Genomic DNA, 15,668 nt, shown 5'->3' with positions numbered 1-15,668 from the left:
AAGTAAAGATTTTATTTATTTACTTATTTTCAGAGAGAGGGGAAGGGAGAAAGGGAGAGAAACCTCGGTGTGGTCGCCTCTCGCGCGCCCCCTACTGGGGACCTGGCCTTTTATTTGTATTTCATTTACTTACAGCCTTTCAAAACCCAGCAGAGAACCAGGGCGGTGGTCGGGGTGGGTGGCGTGGAACTCCTGATAGACTCTGAAGGGCGAGCCAACGGCTTTCGCTCCGGGTCTGGACTGGGGACTAACAGGAGTCAGGGCGGCTTCCAGGCCTGCCCGTGGGCCTAGGGGCACGTAGCCGCCCTGACTGAGCCAGGGAAGGAAGGCGGTGAGGGACATGGGGCTGGAGGGTGTCGGGTCCCCATCTGTCCACAGCAGGTGAAGCTGTGTGTTGCGGTCCCCAGCGCGCGTCCGGGGTTCGCAGGAGTCGGCACTCGAGCCCCCAGGTAGGGCACTGATGGGGGAGAGTTGACAAAAGTGGTCTAGAGACCCCGAGAGAAGCCAGGTCAGGAGGAGGAAGACCTGATGTCTGGGGCCTCCGCTGAAGTCAGGGGTTTGGGGAGGAGGGAAGATAAGCTGGTCAACCCCCCGCCCCCCTCCCAGCCAGCTCACACAGAAAAGGTCACTCAAGATCAGGAAGGCCCATTGTCAACACCTGCACTCAGAACTCAACTGTTTTCTCTCCCTGGCCTGTGGAGACTCAGCCGGCACCGAGGGCCCCCTGTCCAGGGAAGAAGGCCTTCCTGGAGATGGGCACCCAGGACAGAGGACCCCAGCCCTGGCGTGGGCTGGCAGTCCCGTCATTCCGACTCCAAAGCGACCCTCAAAGGGTTCTGGGTTGTGTCAAAGCCTGTCACCGCCAGGAGTTCAGGATCACAGGTGTGGTGGTCCCAGCCTCGGCCTGCAGGAACGCCCCCCCCCCCCCCCTACCCGGGGAGTTTTTATAAAGGAGAAGCCTTGTTTGAAATCTTAGCCTGTGATTCTACGGTCCAGAGCAGAAGTCGCCGCCCGGGCCTCCCCCGCATGCCCCTCCCCCGGGGCCCCCGCCCCACCCCTTTCTCCTTAGCACCCTCATCGCCGCTCCTTCATTCGGTCCTCTTATCGCCGGTCACCCCTGAAACGTAAACTCGACGAGGGCACAGCTGGGTGCTTTCTCCCCTCCTGTACCCCGGGGCTCGGGACCCGCTCGGCACTTGTTAAAACACAGCCCTTTCCGAGCCAACGCGGCCTCGCCAGCTTCCACGTGGGGTCCAAGCCCCCAAGTACCGAACTGTTTCTGTCGCCCGCCTAACTGCCGAGGGCGCAGAGACCGGGACCGTAACAGCGGCCTGACTCATGGTGAGAGTGGAGGTCCTGAGACCTCCGGGCCACGCCCACGGGCCCAGCTCCCCCCGCGGCCCACAAGGCTTTGCGCTCCGTCCCGCGGGTGCCCCGTGGAGCCAGGCGTAGCTAATCGAGCGCCGCGCGGTGGCGGTTCGGCGCTTGGCTGGCGGCGTCTGCGCACATGGTGCTTCCGGCGAGCGCGGTGCCTCGTCTGCGACCCGGTTGTTTAGGGTTGCGCAGGCTGCGGTACCGGGTGTGAGTCGGCGTTGAGGGGCCAGCCCAGCCCTCGGTCGCTGCGCCCTGGCCCTCCTGTCTTGGAGCGGGACCTCGAGTGAGCCCGCCCGAGCCTTCAGCTATGGCTTCTCTGCTCGCCAAGGACGCCTACCTGCAGAGCCTGGCCAGGAAAATCTGCTCGGGTCCCAGCCCGGAGCCGCAGAAGCGCAAGTCGGGTAACGCGCAGCCCTGGACCGGGGCTGGGAGGGCCTGGGAGGGTGGTACCACCTCCCCGCCACGGCGAAGTCGGTGCCTACCCCATACTGCACCCCGAAGAGGCTTCCGGTGGTCTAGACACGTGGGTGCGTGAAACGAGAGTGTAAAGAACTGAAAGGGAGTATGTAGGTGAAGTTTAAAGTCCCCGGTTTTCCCAACTTGTGGAGGGCATCAGCCTGGGTGTCCGAGGGTTTCAGCCGCACCCGCCCACCTGGCAGGGGGCATGGCCGGGGTTTGGAAGAGGTGAGCCTGTGGCATGGGGCGTGTGGCGAGAAGACAGGAAGAAGGTGCTCCTGTGTGGTGTCACACGGCGGAAGGGGTGCCAAGGCTACCCTCAGGAAGTAGGTACACAGCAGGTTAAACAGAAAGGGGCCTGCTGGGAGCTGGGACTTGGAAGTACTGCCTGGGCCTGGTGGAGGGGACAGCAGCAGCGGCGTCTGGCGTGGTGCTATTAAAACAGTTGAGTTCTTATGCTGTGTAACATTTCTCAAAATGAAAGCCCATGTAATTATTATTTTTAAAGGTTTTATTTACTTTTAGAGAGAGGGCAAGGGAGAGAAGGAGAGGGAGAGAAACATCAATCAGGTGCCTCTTACACGCCCCCCAACTGGGACCAAAATTACAACCCAGGCATGTGCCCTGCCTGGGAATCGAACCCACAACCCTTCACTTTGCAGGACGGAGCTCAACCAAGACACACAGGCCAGGGCCTGTGTGATTACTCTTGGTGGATTCGGAGCGGTTGGCTGTGTAACAGGGCCCTGATTTGTCCCCTGGGATGGGTGTCGTGCATGGCCAGGATGAAGCCTCACTGTGCACTGCTGGGTCCAGTGTGGGGATGTTTATCAGGGTTTTGACATGCGTGACCAGTCTGCTTTCTCCAGGAAGTTTATGGCTCTGAGCTCTGCGGATAAGGTTCACCGGAACCCCCGATTTGCTCTGGGCAGCCTTCTGAGATCAAAGCCCTGGCAGGACCGCCTGCCTGTTGAGTGGGTCACAGATTGGGACAGCATGCCTGTCTTATTTTGTATTTCAGTGGGCAAAACTCAAGGCTCAGAAGCTGCTGGACCCCCAAAAAAGAAAAGGAAGAGGGCACAGAAGAAATCCCGGGAGCGGGAGGAGAAGGTTGTGGAACCCAAGGCCCAGGCCCTGGGGGAGAAATCTCGGGCCACTTCCCGGGCCAGAAAGCCAGCAGCAGAAGAGGAGGAGAAGGCCTCGGGCCCTTCCAGGGCCCCTGCAGGTGAGGAGCTTGGCGGGAAGAGCATCACTGCCCTCAGGTCCCTGAAGGGATGTCGTGAAAGCGGAGTTGTTGGGGGCCCACAGGCTGCGGAAGGGGAAGAGATGGGAGATGGTTTGCTTTGACTTGTTGGAAGCGTTTTAACCCCAACACACAGGGATGTCCCATTCCTGAGGGTGTGCTGGGGGCCAGTCCAGGGTGAGGAGACAAGTAGAAAGTTCCTGGAGCTGCCTTACAGATCCGCCGGTGGCCACCGGGGGCAGGGGACAGTGCACAAAGACTTGGGCTCTGAGGCTGGGCTGCAGGAGGGTACTGAAAGGTCAGGGCTGGGGCTCCCCTTTCAGCCCTCTGATTCCTTCCTGCAGGTGGCCTGGCCGCAGAGCCTGAGTCCTTCTTTGCCCTGGATGTTCTGCGGCAACGGCTGCATGAAAAGATACGGGAGGCCCGGGGCCAGGTAGGTGGGGACGGACTGGAGACCGGGGACCAGGAGCACATGTTCCCCGCCCTGCCTGGATTGCAGGATCCAGGCCGCCCCGAGTCGGGAGAACCTGACAACTGAATGCTGCCTTCCCCTCCAGGGCAGCACTGAGGAGCTGTCCCCCGCCGCTTTGGAGAAGAGACGGAGGCGGAAGCAGGAGCGGGACCGGAAAAAGAGGAAGCGGAAGGAGCTGAGAGCCAGGGAGAAGGCAGCCAAGGCAGCAGAGGCGGAGGCTGCTGCACCACCACCCGAGGCACCGAGCGAGGAGGCCCCAGGAAAGCCGGGGCTGTTGTTCAACAAGGTGTGGGGGACCCCGGCGGGACTGCTGGGCCTGAGGGTTCAGGTGTGCAGGCGGTAACACCACGCTCTCACCTGCAGGTGGAGGTGAGTGAGGAGCCGCCGGCCAGCAGGGCACAGCGCCGGCGGGAGAAGCGGCAGAGGCTCAAGGGAAATCTGCCGCCGCTGACTGGGAAGAACTACCGGCAGCTGCTGGAGAGGCTGCAGGCTCGGCAGAGCCGGCTGGAGGAGCTGCGAGGGCAGGACGAAGACAAGGCGCGGGAGCTGGAGAGCAAAATGCAGTGGACGGCCGCGTTGTACCGGGCGGAGGGCGTGCGCGTCCGCGATGACGAGGGCCTGCTGCAGGCCGCCCTGCGGCGCAAGGAGAAGCGGCGGGCGCAGCGGCAGCGCCAATGGGAGAAGCGCACGGCCCAGGTTGTGGAGAAGATGCAGCGGCGGCAGGACCAGCGGCGCCAGAACCTGCGCAAAAAGAAGGTGGCCAAGGCGGAGCGGCGCCGGGAGAAGGCCCGCAGGAAGGGCCGCGTGCTGCCCCAGGACCTGCAGCGCGCTGGCCTGGCCTGAGGGGCAGCCCAGCCGCATGCACCTGAGTCTCCAGCAGAGTGCTGGACCAGTCCCCTGCCTGCGTGCCCTGACACTCAGGGCTCAGGTGCAAAAACACACTCAGGAGAACAGGAACCTCTACCCCAGGCCGGGCTCCAGCCTTCTCTGGTGGGGCCGGAGAGCCCCTCAAAGTTTGCGGGGTTAGGGCGAGGGAGCAGTGTGAGGGGTGATTCCCGCGTTCACAGGAGCAGGATGGGAGTGGCCTTGGGAGACACCTATGTGGGTCCAGAACTCACTGGGAGTGACCAAAACCCAACACACGCACCCAAGCCCCAGTTGGAGGTGATGGCTCAGGTCACTGGGAGTGACCACGGGCGCGCCTGGAATCAAAGTACTCTGTTTTTTTTGTAGAAAGAACAAAAAGTAGAATTCAAGTTGAACGTGCACATCAAGGATTCTAAGACAACCTCTACAAGGTGGGAGCAGTATCTGGCAAGGGGAGAAACTGGCGGGGGTGGGGTGCGGAAGGTGGAGGGAGAACGGAACTGAGAGACAAGTGAGGGGGGTAGAGGTCAGAGTGACAGGCGGAGAGAGCCCGAGCCTGCAGGTGGTGGGATGCAGGTGGGAAAAGCTCCCTATGGTGTGGGAATGTAGACGGCATTTCAGTAAAGCAGGCACTGAAGACTGTTTTGAGTGGACTCTAGCTGTGAGACAGGCTGTCACTACAAGGGAGCTGGCGGGCTGCGTCACTGGACAGAGTGGACTGAGGTGGCACCGAGCCCTGGGAAGGGGCTCAGGTCACAGGCCAGTCCTATGGTGGACAGGTGGTGGCAGGGAGCAGGCAGCTTGCATGGAAATCGCACAGAAGAGGGGAGATGGTTAGCATCTCTGTGGAACTGGGAGTAAACACCAGGCAGACAAAAACCAGGTGGCTGTGGAAGGTCTGGTGACACCACAGTGTCTGGGGCCAGGACACGCACAGCGGCGGTGCTGGAGACGCCCCCACCCCACCCCTCACCGAGCTGGAGAGCGGCTGCACGGTGCAGAGGGTTGGCGCCACGTGAAGAGCGTGTGATCTGGACGCAGTGTGCAATTTCACGTCCGGAAGTTTGTCACTGAGTCGGTGACTCCCGACATATGTTAAAGGATAGTTGGGACAGACGGTGAGAATGCTGTGTGCTGAAGTCTGGGACGCTGTGGGCACTGGGTGGCGGCATGTGTGCCCCAGGGGTCCACCGTGCGGTGCGATTTCCCACCGTCTTGGCTGACCTGCAGCCCCGTTCCAGGAGTCTGTTGTCCCACCCCCCGGCACCCACTAATTAATCCCATCTGTCACAGGAGAATGGGGGGTGCAACCCCTGAGAGAGTGGCAGGGACCATCTCAGGGGTGATCCCCTGAGGTGCCAAGGCCAGGAAGTCACCCCCCAGCTCCACAGCTCCTGTGTCCCCAGCTTCGTGTGGCTGATGTGCAGGGAGAGCACCCAGTAGTTTTGGCGGCAGGTGGCCTCAGGACACGCTGCTTCTAGAAGCGGCAGCAGGACACAGGAGAGGTGGAGAAATGTGGAGAAACCTCTGCCTGGCAACTCTTGTTGGAAACAACGTAACTCAGACACCGAGAGTGCTGTGTGTCCACCTGCCCAGCCTCCCTCCGCTCGGCCAGTCACTCCCCCCAGGCAGTTAGGCTGGGAGGGAGGAGGTGGAAGCCAGGGTGGCAGGTGGCCATGGCAGTGTCTCATGCCCAAGAAGGCTGCAGGAGAAAACTTTCAAGAGCATGGTGTCAGAAACCTCTGCAGAGTCAAGTAGCAACAGTGTCCAAACAGGAAGGTCCTCACAGCTTTCCCTTGTGCAGCGAGTCGGGCAAAAGGGGCCCCGTCGGGACACATACTCAGGACCCAGCTCCCACAGTGCTGGGGGGTCAGGGCGGTCTTGTGGGTGAGACAGCAAAGCTTGTAGCCTGGTGGTCCTTCGAGTAGGGGCTCCAGACCTGACCCAATATCCAGAACTCAGTGAGGGGCCACAAGCAAGGGGTGGCTCAGTGTGGCCTCTTCACCAGGCCCGGGGGGGGGGGCAGCAGAGGGGGGGCAGACCCCTGCTGGTCTGGAGATGGGAAGGGAAGGGAGGTTGCCGAGGAGACTGGCTTCTCCTTGGAAGTTCCTCACACAGGCCCTTCGAGGGGCTGATGTCTCAAAGTGAGCCCCTGGGTGGCTGTGTGCCAGGGTCCCTGAGCCATCCAAGTTCACCTGATGTCCTCATTTCATTTCTGAGTGGCCTACGCTTGGCCATTTCTGCTTCAGCTTTCCCCCCGCAAGAGCTGGTGAAGCTATGGACTCGCCTGCCGCTGAGAGGGTTGCTTTTCTGTATCTCAGTCCTGCAGCTGAGGTTACGTGAGATTCCCTACAGAGTGATAGAGTCTCTGACCCTTAGGCCGCGTCTCGAGCTAAGAATTCAGGGCACGGAGCCCGTCACACTCTCCAGCAGCTACTCGCCCCTGGTGAAGCGGCCACCACACCCTGCGGCCCTGGGGTTTCTCTGGCCTTTGCCATTGTTCTGTGCTGCTGCTCAGCCAGTCTCTCCAAGTCTTGCCTCCCACAGATTCGTCCCGGGACCCCATCTCCAGATACGTGCACCAATGTGTCCAGGGTCCCACCGCTTTGTGCTGACTAGACTGCCACTGCCCTCAGCTAATCCAGCCAGATAGCAGGTCCCAGGTGTCCCCCGCGTCAGCCATGACGGGTCAGCTTCTGTTGCGTTAACCAAAGTACCTTTTAATAAATGAGGTCGGTAGTTTAAAGCCAGACTAATAACCACTGGGTGCGTCTCAGCAACTAGGAGTAGAAGGTAATCCTCAACTGGATAAAGAGTGTTTACCGAAAAGCTACAGATGCTTAATAGTGAGGGAGTAGGTGTTTTCCTGCTCAGTTTAGGAACAAGGCAGGAGTGCTCCTCATCACTGCCCTTCCACATCGTTCTAGACGTCGTGGCGCGTGCAGTAAGACAAGAAAAAGGAGTGAAAAGCATGTGGCCTGGACAGAAGTCAAGCCATCTCTGTAGGTGATGTCATCTATGTAGAACATGCAGATTACTTTGTCAATGATTTCTTTCACGGGTTGTGCCTTTGGTGTGGTACCTCGGAGGGCATCCACCACCTCGCCCGAAGTTGGGCACGTTTCCTGCTGTGCTACTTTCTAGTTGTTAAACGATCTCATTTACTTTTTTTTAGAAAGGGGAAGGGAGGGAGAAAGAGGGAGATCCGCAACACCTGAGGAAGGACTGGGGCAGGTGGAGGGCGGGTGTGGGGGCCGCCTCCCTGGCAGCTCCCTGGAAGGGAACCTTTGTGACCGTGGGGCACAGCCACACCCCCTCTTCTGTCCTGTGGAGAAAACTGCTGAGGCCTGGCACTGCCCCCACCCCCAAATACAGGCCTTCCCGCACCACCACCCCGTCCCCGCCCCACACACAGGCCTGCAGGTGGCCGGCCCAGTGCCCAGGGCACGGGTGCCTGGAACAGCCAGCCATCAGCTTCCCACAGAGGGGGCACCTTTCACTCCGAGGAGGCAGGCGGCCGCAGCGGAAGTCGCCACCCCTCTCCTGGGCATGAGGGAGGTGTCTGCAGCTCAGTCACTCGGGCCTGGGGCACGCACAGCTCCTCCTCGAGGCCCCATCCCCGCTCTTCAGAGGCCCGCTCAAAGCTGACGGGCACCTTCGGCATGCAGGCGGAGATGAGAGATGAGGACCCTCTTGGTGGACGCCCAACTGCCCATCTGGCCCAAGGCACTGCCCACTGGGGACAGGATGGCCCCTTCCTGTCACCCCCGCCCCATCCGGCCCACTCGGGAGCCGGTAGTGAAAGCAGGGGTTTCTGGTTAGAAGACGTTGGTAATTGCAAAAAAACCCTGTGTCTTCTACTCAGAAAGGCTTCTGTGCCCCTTGGGGAGGCTCGCTCCTGGTGTGACACCCTGCATGTCCTGGCCCGCTTGTCCCCTTGGTGCCAGGCTCTTCCTCAGCTGGTGGTCACAGGACCGGGAGTGGGAGCTGTTCCTGGTGCTGGCCGCCCCACTGGGGGCCTGCTGGCTGGTGGGAGGGCCCACTGTGTGGTGGTCAGGTCCACAGGGTCAGTGGGCGCTTTGCGGTGGGTGCCCAGGGCACAGGTGACAGTGACAGTGTCTGGGACAGTGGGTAAGATGCCCACAGGGGGCGTGCGTGCTACTGTGCAGGGCTTCCTGCCCACGGCCCCCTCCTGGGCAGGACTCAGCAAACCCCTGCTCCCAGAGCTCACAGGGCCCTCAAGGCCGCCAGTGGCCCCTGGACGGCAGGCCTGGAGGGTTAGAGCCGTGACACTTCTGGTCGGTAACACAATGCCCTCCCCAGACCAGTGGCGCCAGGAAGAGTAAACAGCTAGGGACAGAGGAGGACAGACACTCGCCTGGTTTATTGACACCTGCTGGGCCCCCCGAGCTTCTCAGGGGCGGCCTATCTCACTGGACGCTTCAAAGGGGAATGTGCTGGCCTTTGGCGAGCTAAGGTCGCCGTGAACACTGGACAAAATTTACTCCAGAATTTGAAAACATTTTCTGCCCATGAGGCAGCTTTTCATTCACCCTGCGGTTCGTGTGCACGGTGGGCCTTGGAGACCCCTGCTCCCTGACATGGTTTTACCGGCACACGAGGGCCTCAAATAGCTTTGAAAACTATCGCTGCTGATGATGCAATGAAACGCCTCCAAGATTATTTTTTTAAGCCATTAATGTGCATGGAAAACCTGCCAAGATTCAAGAAAGTTACAATTTGCCTTTCTACGAATCTGAAAAATTCCTACTATGGTGAAGTGAGCTCCCCTATTCGGACAAGAGAGGGGCCGTACTGAACCTATTAGAAACCAGATAGCTTGGGGAGCAAAATGATCACAATGTGCTGATTCTTAATAAAAAGGAAAAACCACTTGCCAGGGTTCCCGTGATGAAAACGCATGTCTGAAACGTAACTCCCATAACTCATTTGGAAAAACATGGCAATCCAGGGGGAAACGGGCAAAGGCCCCATGGGGCACATCACCGAAAGGGAACCCCGTGGGAACGAACACGTGACCACAGCTCCCCACCCAGCCCCGCAGTCGGGGACCACGCTCCGGGGCTCGAGGGCGGCAGGACCACAGCAGGGCCGGCGGGCCTCAGGGCAGGATGGTGTGAGCACAGGAGGCTGCAGGAGAGGGGAGGGCGGAGAAGAGGGGCGGGGCCACATCGGCGGTGACGTGTGGGCTGCTCTCCGCAGTTTCCTGTCTCCCAGTCCCGGGCACCGCCGATGGCAAAGCCACTCGGCCCCTGGTCCTCCAGCCCCAGTGCAGAGGCCTGAGCAGGGGGCCACGTGGGCACCGGGAAGACACTGGGTGGGCCTACACGGTGGCTTCAGATCTCCACGAAGTGGCATCGTCCCCTCCCATCCCCACCGCCCGCCGGGTGTGGGCGCTGCAGTGTGCTTTACCGTCTTTCGGGAGGATGGTCGCCCCCCTTGTGAGCTCCAGAATCTCACATATGTCTATGAACTTCCTCACACTCGGGAAGCTGGACACGTTCTGTCTGCCTGCGGGCGGGAAGCGCGGTCCTCACGTCAGCGTGGCCAGCTCTGGCCGCCTGGGCCACCCGGGCCGGCCCCCACCCCCAGCCAAGCCCACAGCCCCCCAAGAGGCCTTCTGAGTTCCTAGGATGGAAAATCAAGACGACAGCTGATGGGGGTGACAGGGAAATGTGAGTGTCCCCAGCGAGGCTTCAGAGGTGGGGGTCCACACAAGGTCCCTTGGGTAGCCCTCTCAGCTCACTCAGTGCCCGCTGGCCAGGCTCAGCTGGTGCCCCCCACCCTGCCCCCAGCTGCACTGCTGGACCTGCTGGGAGACTCCCCAGGAGCCCTCCCACACTCTCCAGCAGAGCCCCTCACCGCCACTCCAGTCCCCCTCTCCGTGCCCCACCCGTGCTGGGCAGAACCTCTTCCTGGTTCCACATCCAACCCTCTGGCCCCCACCTCCCTGCTCCTGCCACAGCCCCCGTGGCGGGGGCTCTGCACCCACGAGGATGGCCCACCCCACGCCTGGCTCTTGCTTTCTGACCTCCTCTCTGCAGTGGCCACCACGGGGGACCTGCCCACATGGTCTCAACGTGCAGGGCTCATGCCCTGCCCACCAGCCCCACCCTCTGCCAGCCTGCACCCCGACAGCCAGGCCAGACACCGTCGACAGCCTGCTGGGTCCCCCATTCATCGGGGCAGCCCAGGGTGAAGGCGCCAGGTGGGAGGCCTTGGAGGGCGACGACGGTAGGTCCTCAGGCAGGGGTCAGTGCTCTCGTAGGAAGAGGAAGTGGCCGGAGCTGCCCTGCCACGGGAGGACCCACCAGGAAGAGGGCCGCCCCAGAACCCCACCCTGCCTGCATACTGCATTGCCAGGCCTAAGGTCTGTGTGACCTGCGCCGTGGCGTCTGTGCGGCGCCCCCGCCCGTCCCAGCCCTGCACCCTCCACACTCACTGCCCCGGACACCGGCCCCCGGGGGCGACACCGGCGCTGCTGGACTCACTGAAGAGCAGCAGGGTCTTGGAGGTCCGGCCGGCCCGCCCCAGGCGCACGTCGACCACGCCGTAGCTGTAGTCCGTGGACAGCACTCGGAAGCCCTGCACTCCCTTCACTGGGCGGGAGGGGGAGCACACAGCTGCCTGACTGCTCCGGCCGGGCCGCGCGGGGCGGGGCGTCAGAAGGCTCGGGGGCGGCCGGCCTGTGTTTCGGGGACCGCCCTGTCCCCCAATATCCTTCAGGGCAAAGGGGCCCCTGGGGGGCAGTGCCATCCGGGGAGTCGTGTCCGGGGTCTCCGGGGCCAGGAACCCATGGGCCCCCCACCCCGCGATCTCCCCTCCGCCCGGGCCCCCTACGCACGGGTGTTCCTGAACACGGCCTTCTTCCCGTCTTTCCTCAGAATGAGCTTGTGTGACTGGCACCCCTGCACCCTGGGGGGCGAGGGGGGCTGTGAACTCACCGCGGGGGACCCCGCTTCCCACCACAGCCACCAGCCTGCCCAGCACCACCCTCTCCCCTCTCTCCTGCCCACCTCCACTCTGTGGGACCTGGAGGTGCCTGGGGGTGGGGGACACCTGGAAGCCTCACTCCCCAGCTCCTGTCCATTCGAGGCTCTGTTGTTCTGGAACTTTCCAGTTTGGGTGAGGGCTGGTCCCACAGCTTAGGGGAACCTCCAAATGCCCGCTGCCTGCCCAGGGCCCCAGGGACTGTGGTGGTCTGTCCCAAAACCAGCCCTTTGAGTTTCAGGGGCAGGGAGTGATGGGTTCATGGCTGGGGGGTCAGTCCAGTGAGATGTCCAGGCTGACCCACGAGTCTGCCTCACCCGACCCCTTTCCCTACGAAGAGGGAGCCCCCCGGCACTGCTTTGGGGCAGGGGTCTCTGAAGGGGATGCCGAGGGCGCCGCACTTCTCCCCTCACCCGTTAAAGGCCAGGACCACCTTCAGCCGGCCCACTTCATGAGCCTGCACCACGGATGCGCCCAGCTTCCTCTGGTCTCTGCCCGGCAAGAACCCTTGGGTGTCAGAGGCGATGGCAAGAATGTACCAGAACCCTGAAAACTACAGAGAGGGTGCTGTGGAGCGTGGACACGGCCCCCCGCCCAGGGCTCCTGCTGCACAAGAGACCCTGCCTGGGGCCCAGCCCATGTCCAGGGGAGTGGGGGCCGGGCCCCAAGTCCTGGGCCTCCATCCCGCGTGGGCCTCGCAGGGCCCCCTTTCCCTCCAGCTCACCCTGCACCTTGTCCCCCTGACTTCCTGCTGCACACCCCCGCTCCCAGGCACGACCGCAAGTCCATCAGCCTGTGCCCACGGCCGCCCCCGCCGGAACCTTCCACCGCCAGTGATGGCATCACTCCAGAACAAGGGCTGCTCGTTCCGCCCCCTCCTCTGCCCACCTGGCGTCCCCAGGTGACCTCAGGCCACACTTGTCTGGGTGGGGCCTTCTGCTCTTCCCCACCTCGGGGCTCCCGGCTCGTGGGGGTGGTCAGCTGAGTTTTGCAGTCCCAGACTGTCCCCCACAGAGACCGTCAGCCCCTCAGTTAGAGGCCCGGTGGGCTGCCCGCTGGGCCGGGCGGGGTTTCCCTCCATGACAGGCTGCCTGTGTTTTGGGGATGGTGGCTGACAGCTGTCAGGAGCACCAGCCCAGCCCCCCACGTGCACCTGCCCCTCTGTGGCCAGGCACCAGGCTCAGGGAGTGCGGCACGAGGCTCACCTTGTTCCAGTTGAGGTTGTGAGACTCCCTGGGGAGCTGCTCCCACGGCTGGGACCCCACAGCCATCACCAGCGCCAGCACCAGCACCAGCCCAGGCAGCAGCCACCCCAGCCCCATCCTTGCCCTCCTCTCTCAGTCGCTGGGCTCTGAGTTTAAATCTCCCTGTCCCCCTGCCCGGCCGTGGGCATGTGGCCACCCCAGAGCCTCCAGAGGGCTGGGGATTGGCCAGCGGGGAGGGACGAGGCTTTGGGCCCTCCCCCCAGCATGAGGGCCAGCTCTGGGCTCTCAGCCACCAGGGGTGGGGGCGGTGGAAGGGAGCAGCCTGGCTGGGAGGCCCTGAAGACGGAGGCCATCCTGTTCCCTCGGTCGCACCCCTGGGCCTCTCGTCCCCAAGGCCTGTGTCTCAGAGGCGTCTCACCCTGCAGTGAGGCCCCTGGGAGAGCAGCGTCACCGAGGGTCCCTGCAGGGGGGGACATGCGCGTGGGTCTGTGCTCAGGCTGAGGCCCCCGCCTGCACCTGACCATGAGTGCCGGGCAGCACCCCCGTCCTGCCAACCCAGCTCCCCCAGTGGCCTTGCTTCTGCCAGAACTCCAGGCTCCAGACCCTAGGAGGACAGAGGGTCTCAGGCCCTGCCCAAGCCGCCGAGACCAGGCGGGGGTCCAAACTTGGGCCTGGACACTGGGTGCCCCAGCCAAGCACGCCAGTGGGTACTGGTGCCAGCTCCCTCGGCCCAGCACCCAACTGGACTGCGTCCAGATCACAGGGTCTCACACCAGCCCAGCGCCCCCACTGCCCGGAGACCTGGGGGACTCCTGCAGAAGCAGTCCCTGCCTCCCAGCCAGCGCCTGAGTGCCAGTGTCCCCAGATCCACAGGGACTCTGATGGAGGACACAGGCACATGCCGGCCCTTCATCCTAGAGCTGACTCTGCCCCCTGGGTGAGCCTGGGTGGGGCCGCACCCCGCCCCGCTGACCGTCCCAACCAGAGCCGAGAAGACGGCGCCTGCCCCTCTGCCCAGCACACACAAGATACCCAGGACCGGTTTGTAGAATCATTTTATTTGGTTCTGTAGCCAGAGCCCCTGGGTGAAGCTGGCCCAACGACCAGCACTGGGGCAGCTGAGCACGGAAGGGAGCGCTGAGCACGGTCCCACCAGGTCATGGTGGGCGCTGTCCCCCCCAGGGGCCACAGCACTCACTGAAAACCAAGACAAACATGGGGGACCCAGGTTCACAGGAGAGACATCTGCTCCGCCCTCTGGCCCCCAGCCACTGGGCCCTGCTGCCCGCCGGCGTGTGGGCTCCCAGAGCCCCAGGCCCTTCCTGCTGCAGGCGAGCCCCAGAGCCCAATGATGCCCGGGAGGCAGCTTACCTGGAAAGCCTTGTGCGCACAGGTGACTGGAGGGAACGAGAGGGGCGGTGAGTGGCACAGATCTCGCTCGAGGCAGCTGCCCCAGCCCCGGGGCCTCCCAGCCCCCAGCCAGTCTCATCAGAGCAGGGCCCATCCCTGCAGACCTGACTCGGGGTGACTCCTTGAAGACCTCCACAGTCCTGCCAGCCTCCCTGAGGGTCCCCGAGACCGAGCAGAGGTGCCAGGCGACACTCACCGTCGGCCTGCAGCTGGGCCTGCTGCTGCGACAGGAAGCCCAGGCCCTGGCTCCACTTGGTAAAGAGGCTCACAGCCTCTGGGCTGGCCTGTGGCGTCCGGCCTGCGGGGGGTTCGGGGGGTGCCTTGTGAGAGCCGGGCCTGGGGGAGGTCGGCAGGGACAGCAGACCCTCCTCTGACCCCTGGGCCACTCACTGTACAGCTCCACGGTGCTGAAGGCCTCCTCCCGCTGCTCCAGCTGCGTGAACACGATGGCGAAGTCCCTGAAGTTGGTGCCCAGCACCCGGTACTCCAGCACGCCCAGCGCTAGGAAGCAGAGCCCCGTGGGGCAGGGCCACCAGGCCTCCCAGAGGCCCTGCCAGCAGGCCCCACCCCTGCCCACCATGCCACACACAGAGCTCGTAGTGACTGCTGGACGGGGCATCAGTAACTGCGGTGCGATGGGCCAGGCTCCCCAGGTCCTATCCCCACCAGGGTCAAGTCCCACTGCCCGACACACCACAGAGGGAGGGTCCTGGCTGAGCGTGGCAGGCACGGGTGAGGCCTCTGTCCTCAGAGCTGGTGCCCAGCCTCTGACAAAATGAGGCTGTCTCGATTCCGGGTGGGTGGCGAGCTCCCTGAAGCCTTGGGATGGAGTCGTCCCTCCCCCACCGCGCTGGCCCTGCCTGCTGGTGACCTGGCCACTGCAGAGGACTGAGGCCCAGGGACAGGGAGCCCACCCCCAGCCTGCCCTGGGCGAGCCCGCAGCAGCCCCTCCTTACGGGGGTTCTGGAACACCCAGGCGGGGGTTTGTCGCAGCAGCTCCACGACGTTCAGGTGGCACCGCTCCAGCCTGGAAGGCAGAAGGTGCCAGTCCTGCCCGGAGGCCCAGAGGCCGGGCAGAGGCGCAGCTCCAAGCAGAGCCCAGCCAGGAAGGGCGGGCGGGGCCGGTCCCACGGGTGTGGCAGGCATGGGGCATGCTTCCTCACCTGTGCCGGGACGACAGCACCTTTAGGTTGTTTTCGGGAGTGAGGGTCACCACGACCCCCTCGATGTTCTTGGTGGCCTTCTCCACTGCGAAGCCCCTTTCCCCAGAGGCCACGGCGACGACGTACCAGGACCCCAGGAGCTGTGCAGGGCAGGAGCCAGTAGAGGGCGCTCACTCCTGACGTGGAGGCCCCTCTCCCGCCCGGAGCCCGGACACCCACGCAGCCCGCGGCTCTGGGCGACCCAGAGGCTGTGGGCCCCACGGGAGACGGTTACCTGCTTAGGGTCCAGCCTCCCCAGCCAAGCTGCCTGGGCCCTGGGCCCCAAGACTAAAGCCAGGAGGGCCACCAGCATGGCCCTCATGTTCCCCGAGGTCTGCACACCCACGCACACTCCCTCGGGCCAGGGTTGCAGTCCCGCCCTGCCCTGGAAGCCCATTTATATGGCTCCCAGCATGTCCCTGTGGGCG

At 63.2% G+C, this 15,668-nt stretch overlaps 2 protein-coding genes across 2 annotated transcripts; one reads left to right on the top strand and one right to left on the bottom strand.

The window, feature by feature from the left end:
- The first annotated feature begins 1,494 nt into the window (after nt 1-1,494).
- SURF6 (surfeit 6) lies at nt 1,495-6,418 on the top strand. Its single transcript, XM_053918893.1, has 5 exons — nt 1,495-1,775; nt 2,852-3,055; nt 3,418-3,506; nt 3,631-3,831; nt 3,909-6,418. The coding sequence occupies exons 1-5, from the start codon at nt 1,682-1,684 to the stop codon at nt 4,386-4,388; spliced, it is 1,068 nt and encodes a 355-aa protein (XP_053774868.1). The 5' UTR covers nt 1,495-1,681; the 3' UTR covers nt 4,389-6,418.
- A 2,184-nt stretch (nt 6,419-8,602) lies between these two features.
- LCN6 (lipocalin 6) lies at nt 8,603-15,616 on the bottom strand. The gene is made up of 10 exons (XM_053915636.2): nt 15,476-15,616; nt 15,202-15,341; nt 14,995-15,065; nt 14,429-14,539; nt 14,235-14,336; nt 14,000-14,025; nt 11,837-11,976; nt 11,278-11,348; nt 10,925-11,032; nt 8,603-9,944 (listed from the first exon to the last, which is right to left on the bottom strand). Exons 1-10 carry the CDS (start codon nt 15,560-15,562, stop codon nt 9,757-9,759), a joined length of 1,044 nt encoding a protein of 347 aa, XP_053771611.2. The 5' UTR covers nt 15,563-15,616; the 3' UTR covers nt 8,603-9,756.
- Between the last annotated feature and the right edge of the window lie 52 nt (nt 15,617-15,668).

This window comes from Desmodus rotundus, chromosome 1 (assembly GCF_022682495.2).
Source record: "Desmodus rotundus isolate HL8 chromosome 1, HLdesRot8A.1, whole genome shotgun sequence".
Classification (NCBI taxonomy): Eukaryota; Metazoa; Chordata; class Mammalia; order Chiroptera; family Phyllostomidae; genus Desmodus; species Desmodus rotundus.
Note: the sequence above shows the minus strand (reverse complement) of the source record. Positions and strands in the feature narration are given on the sequence as shown.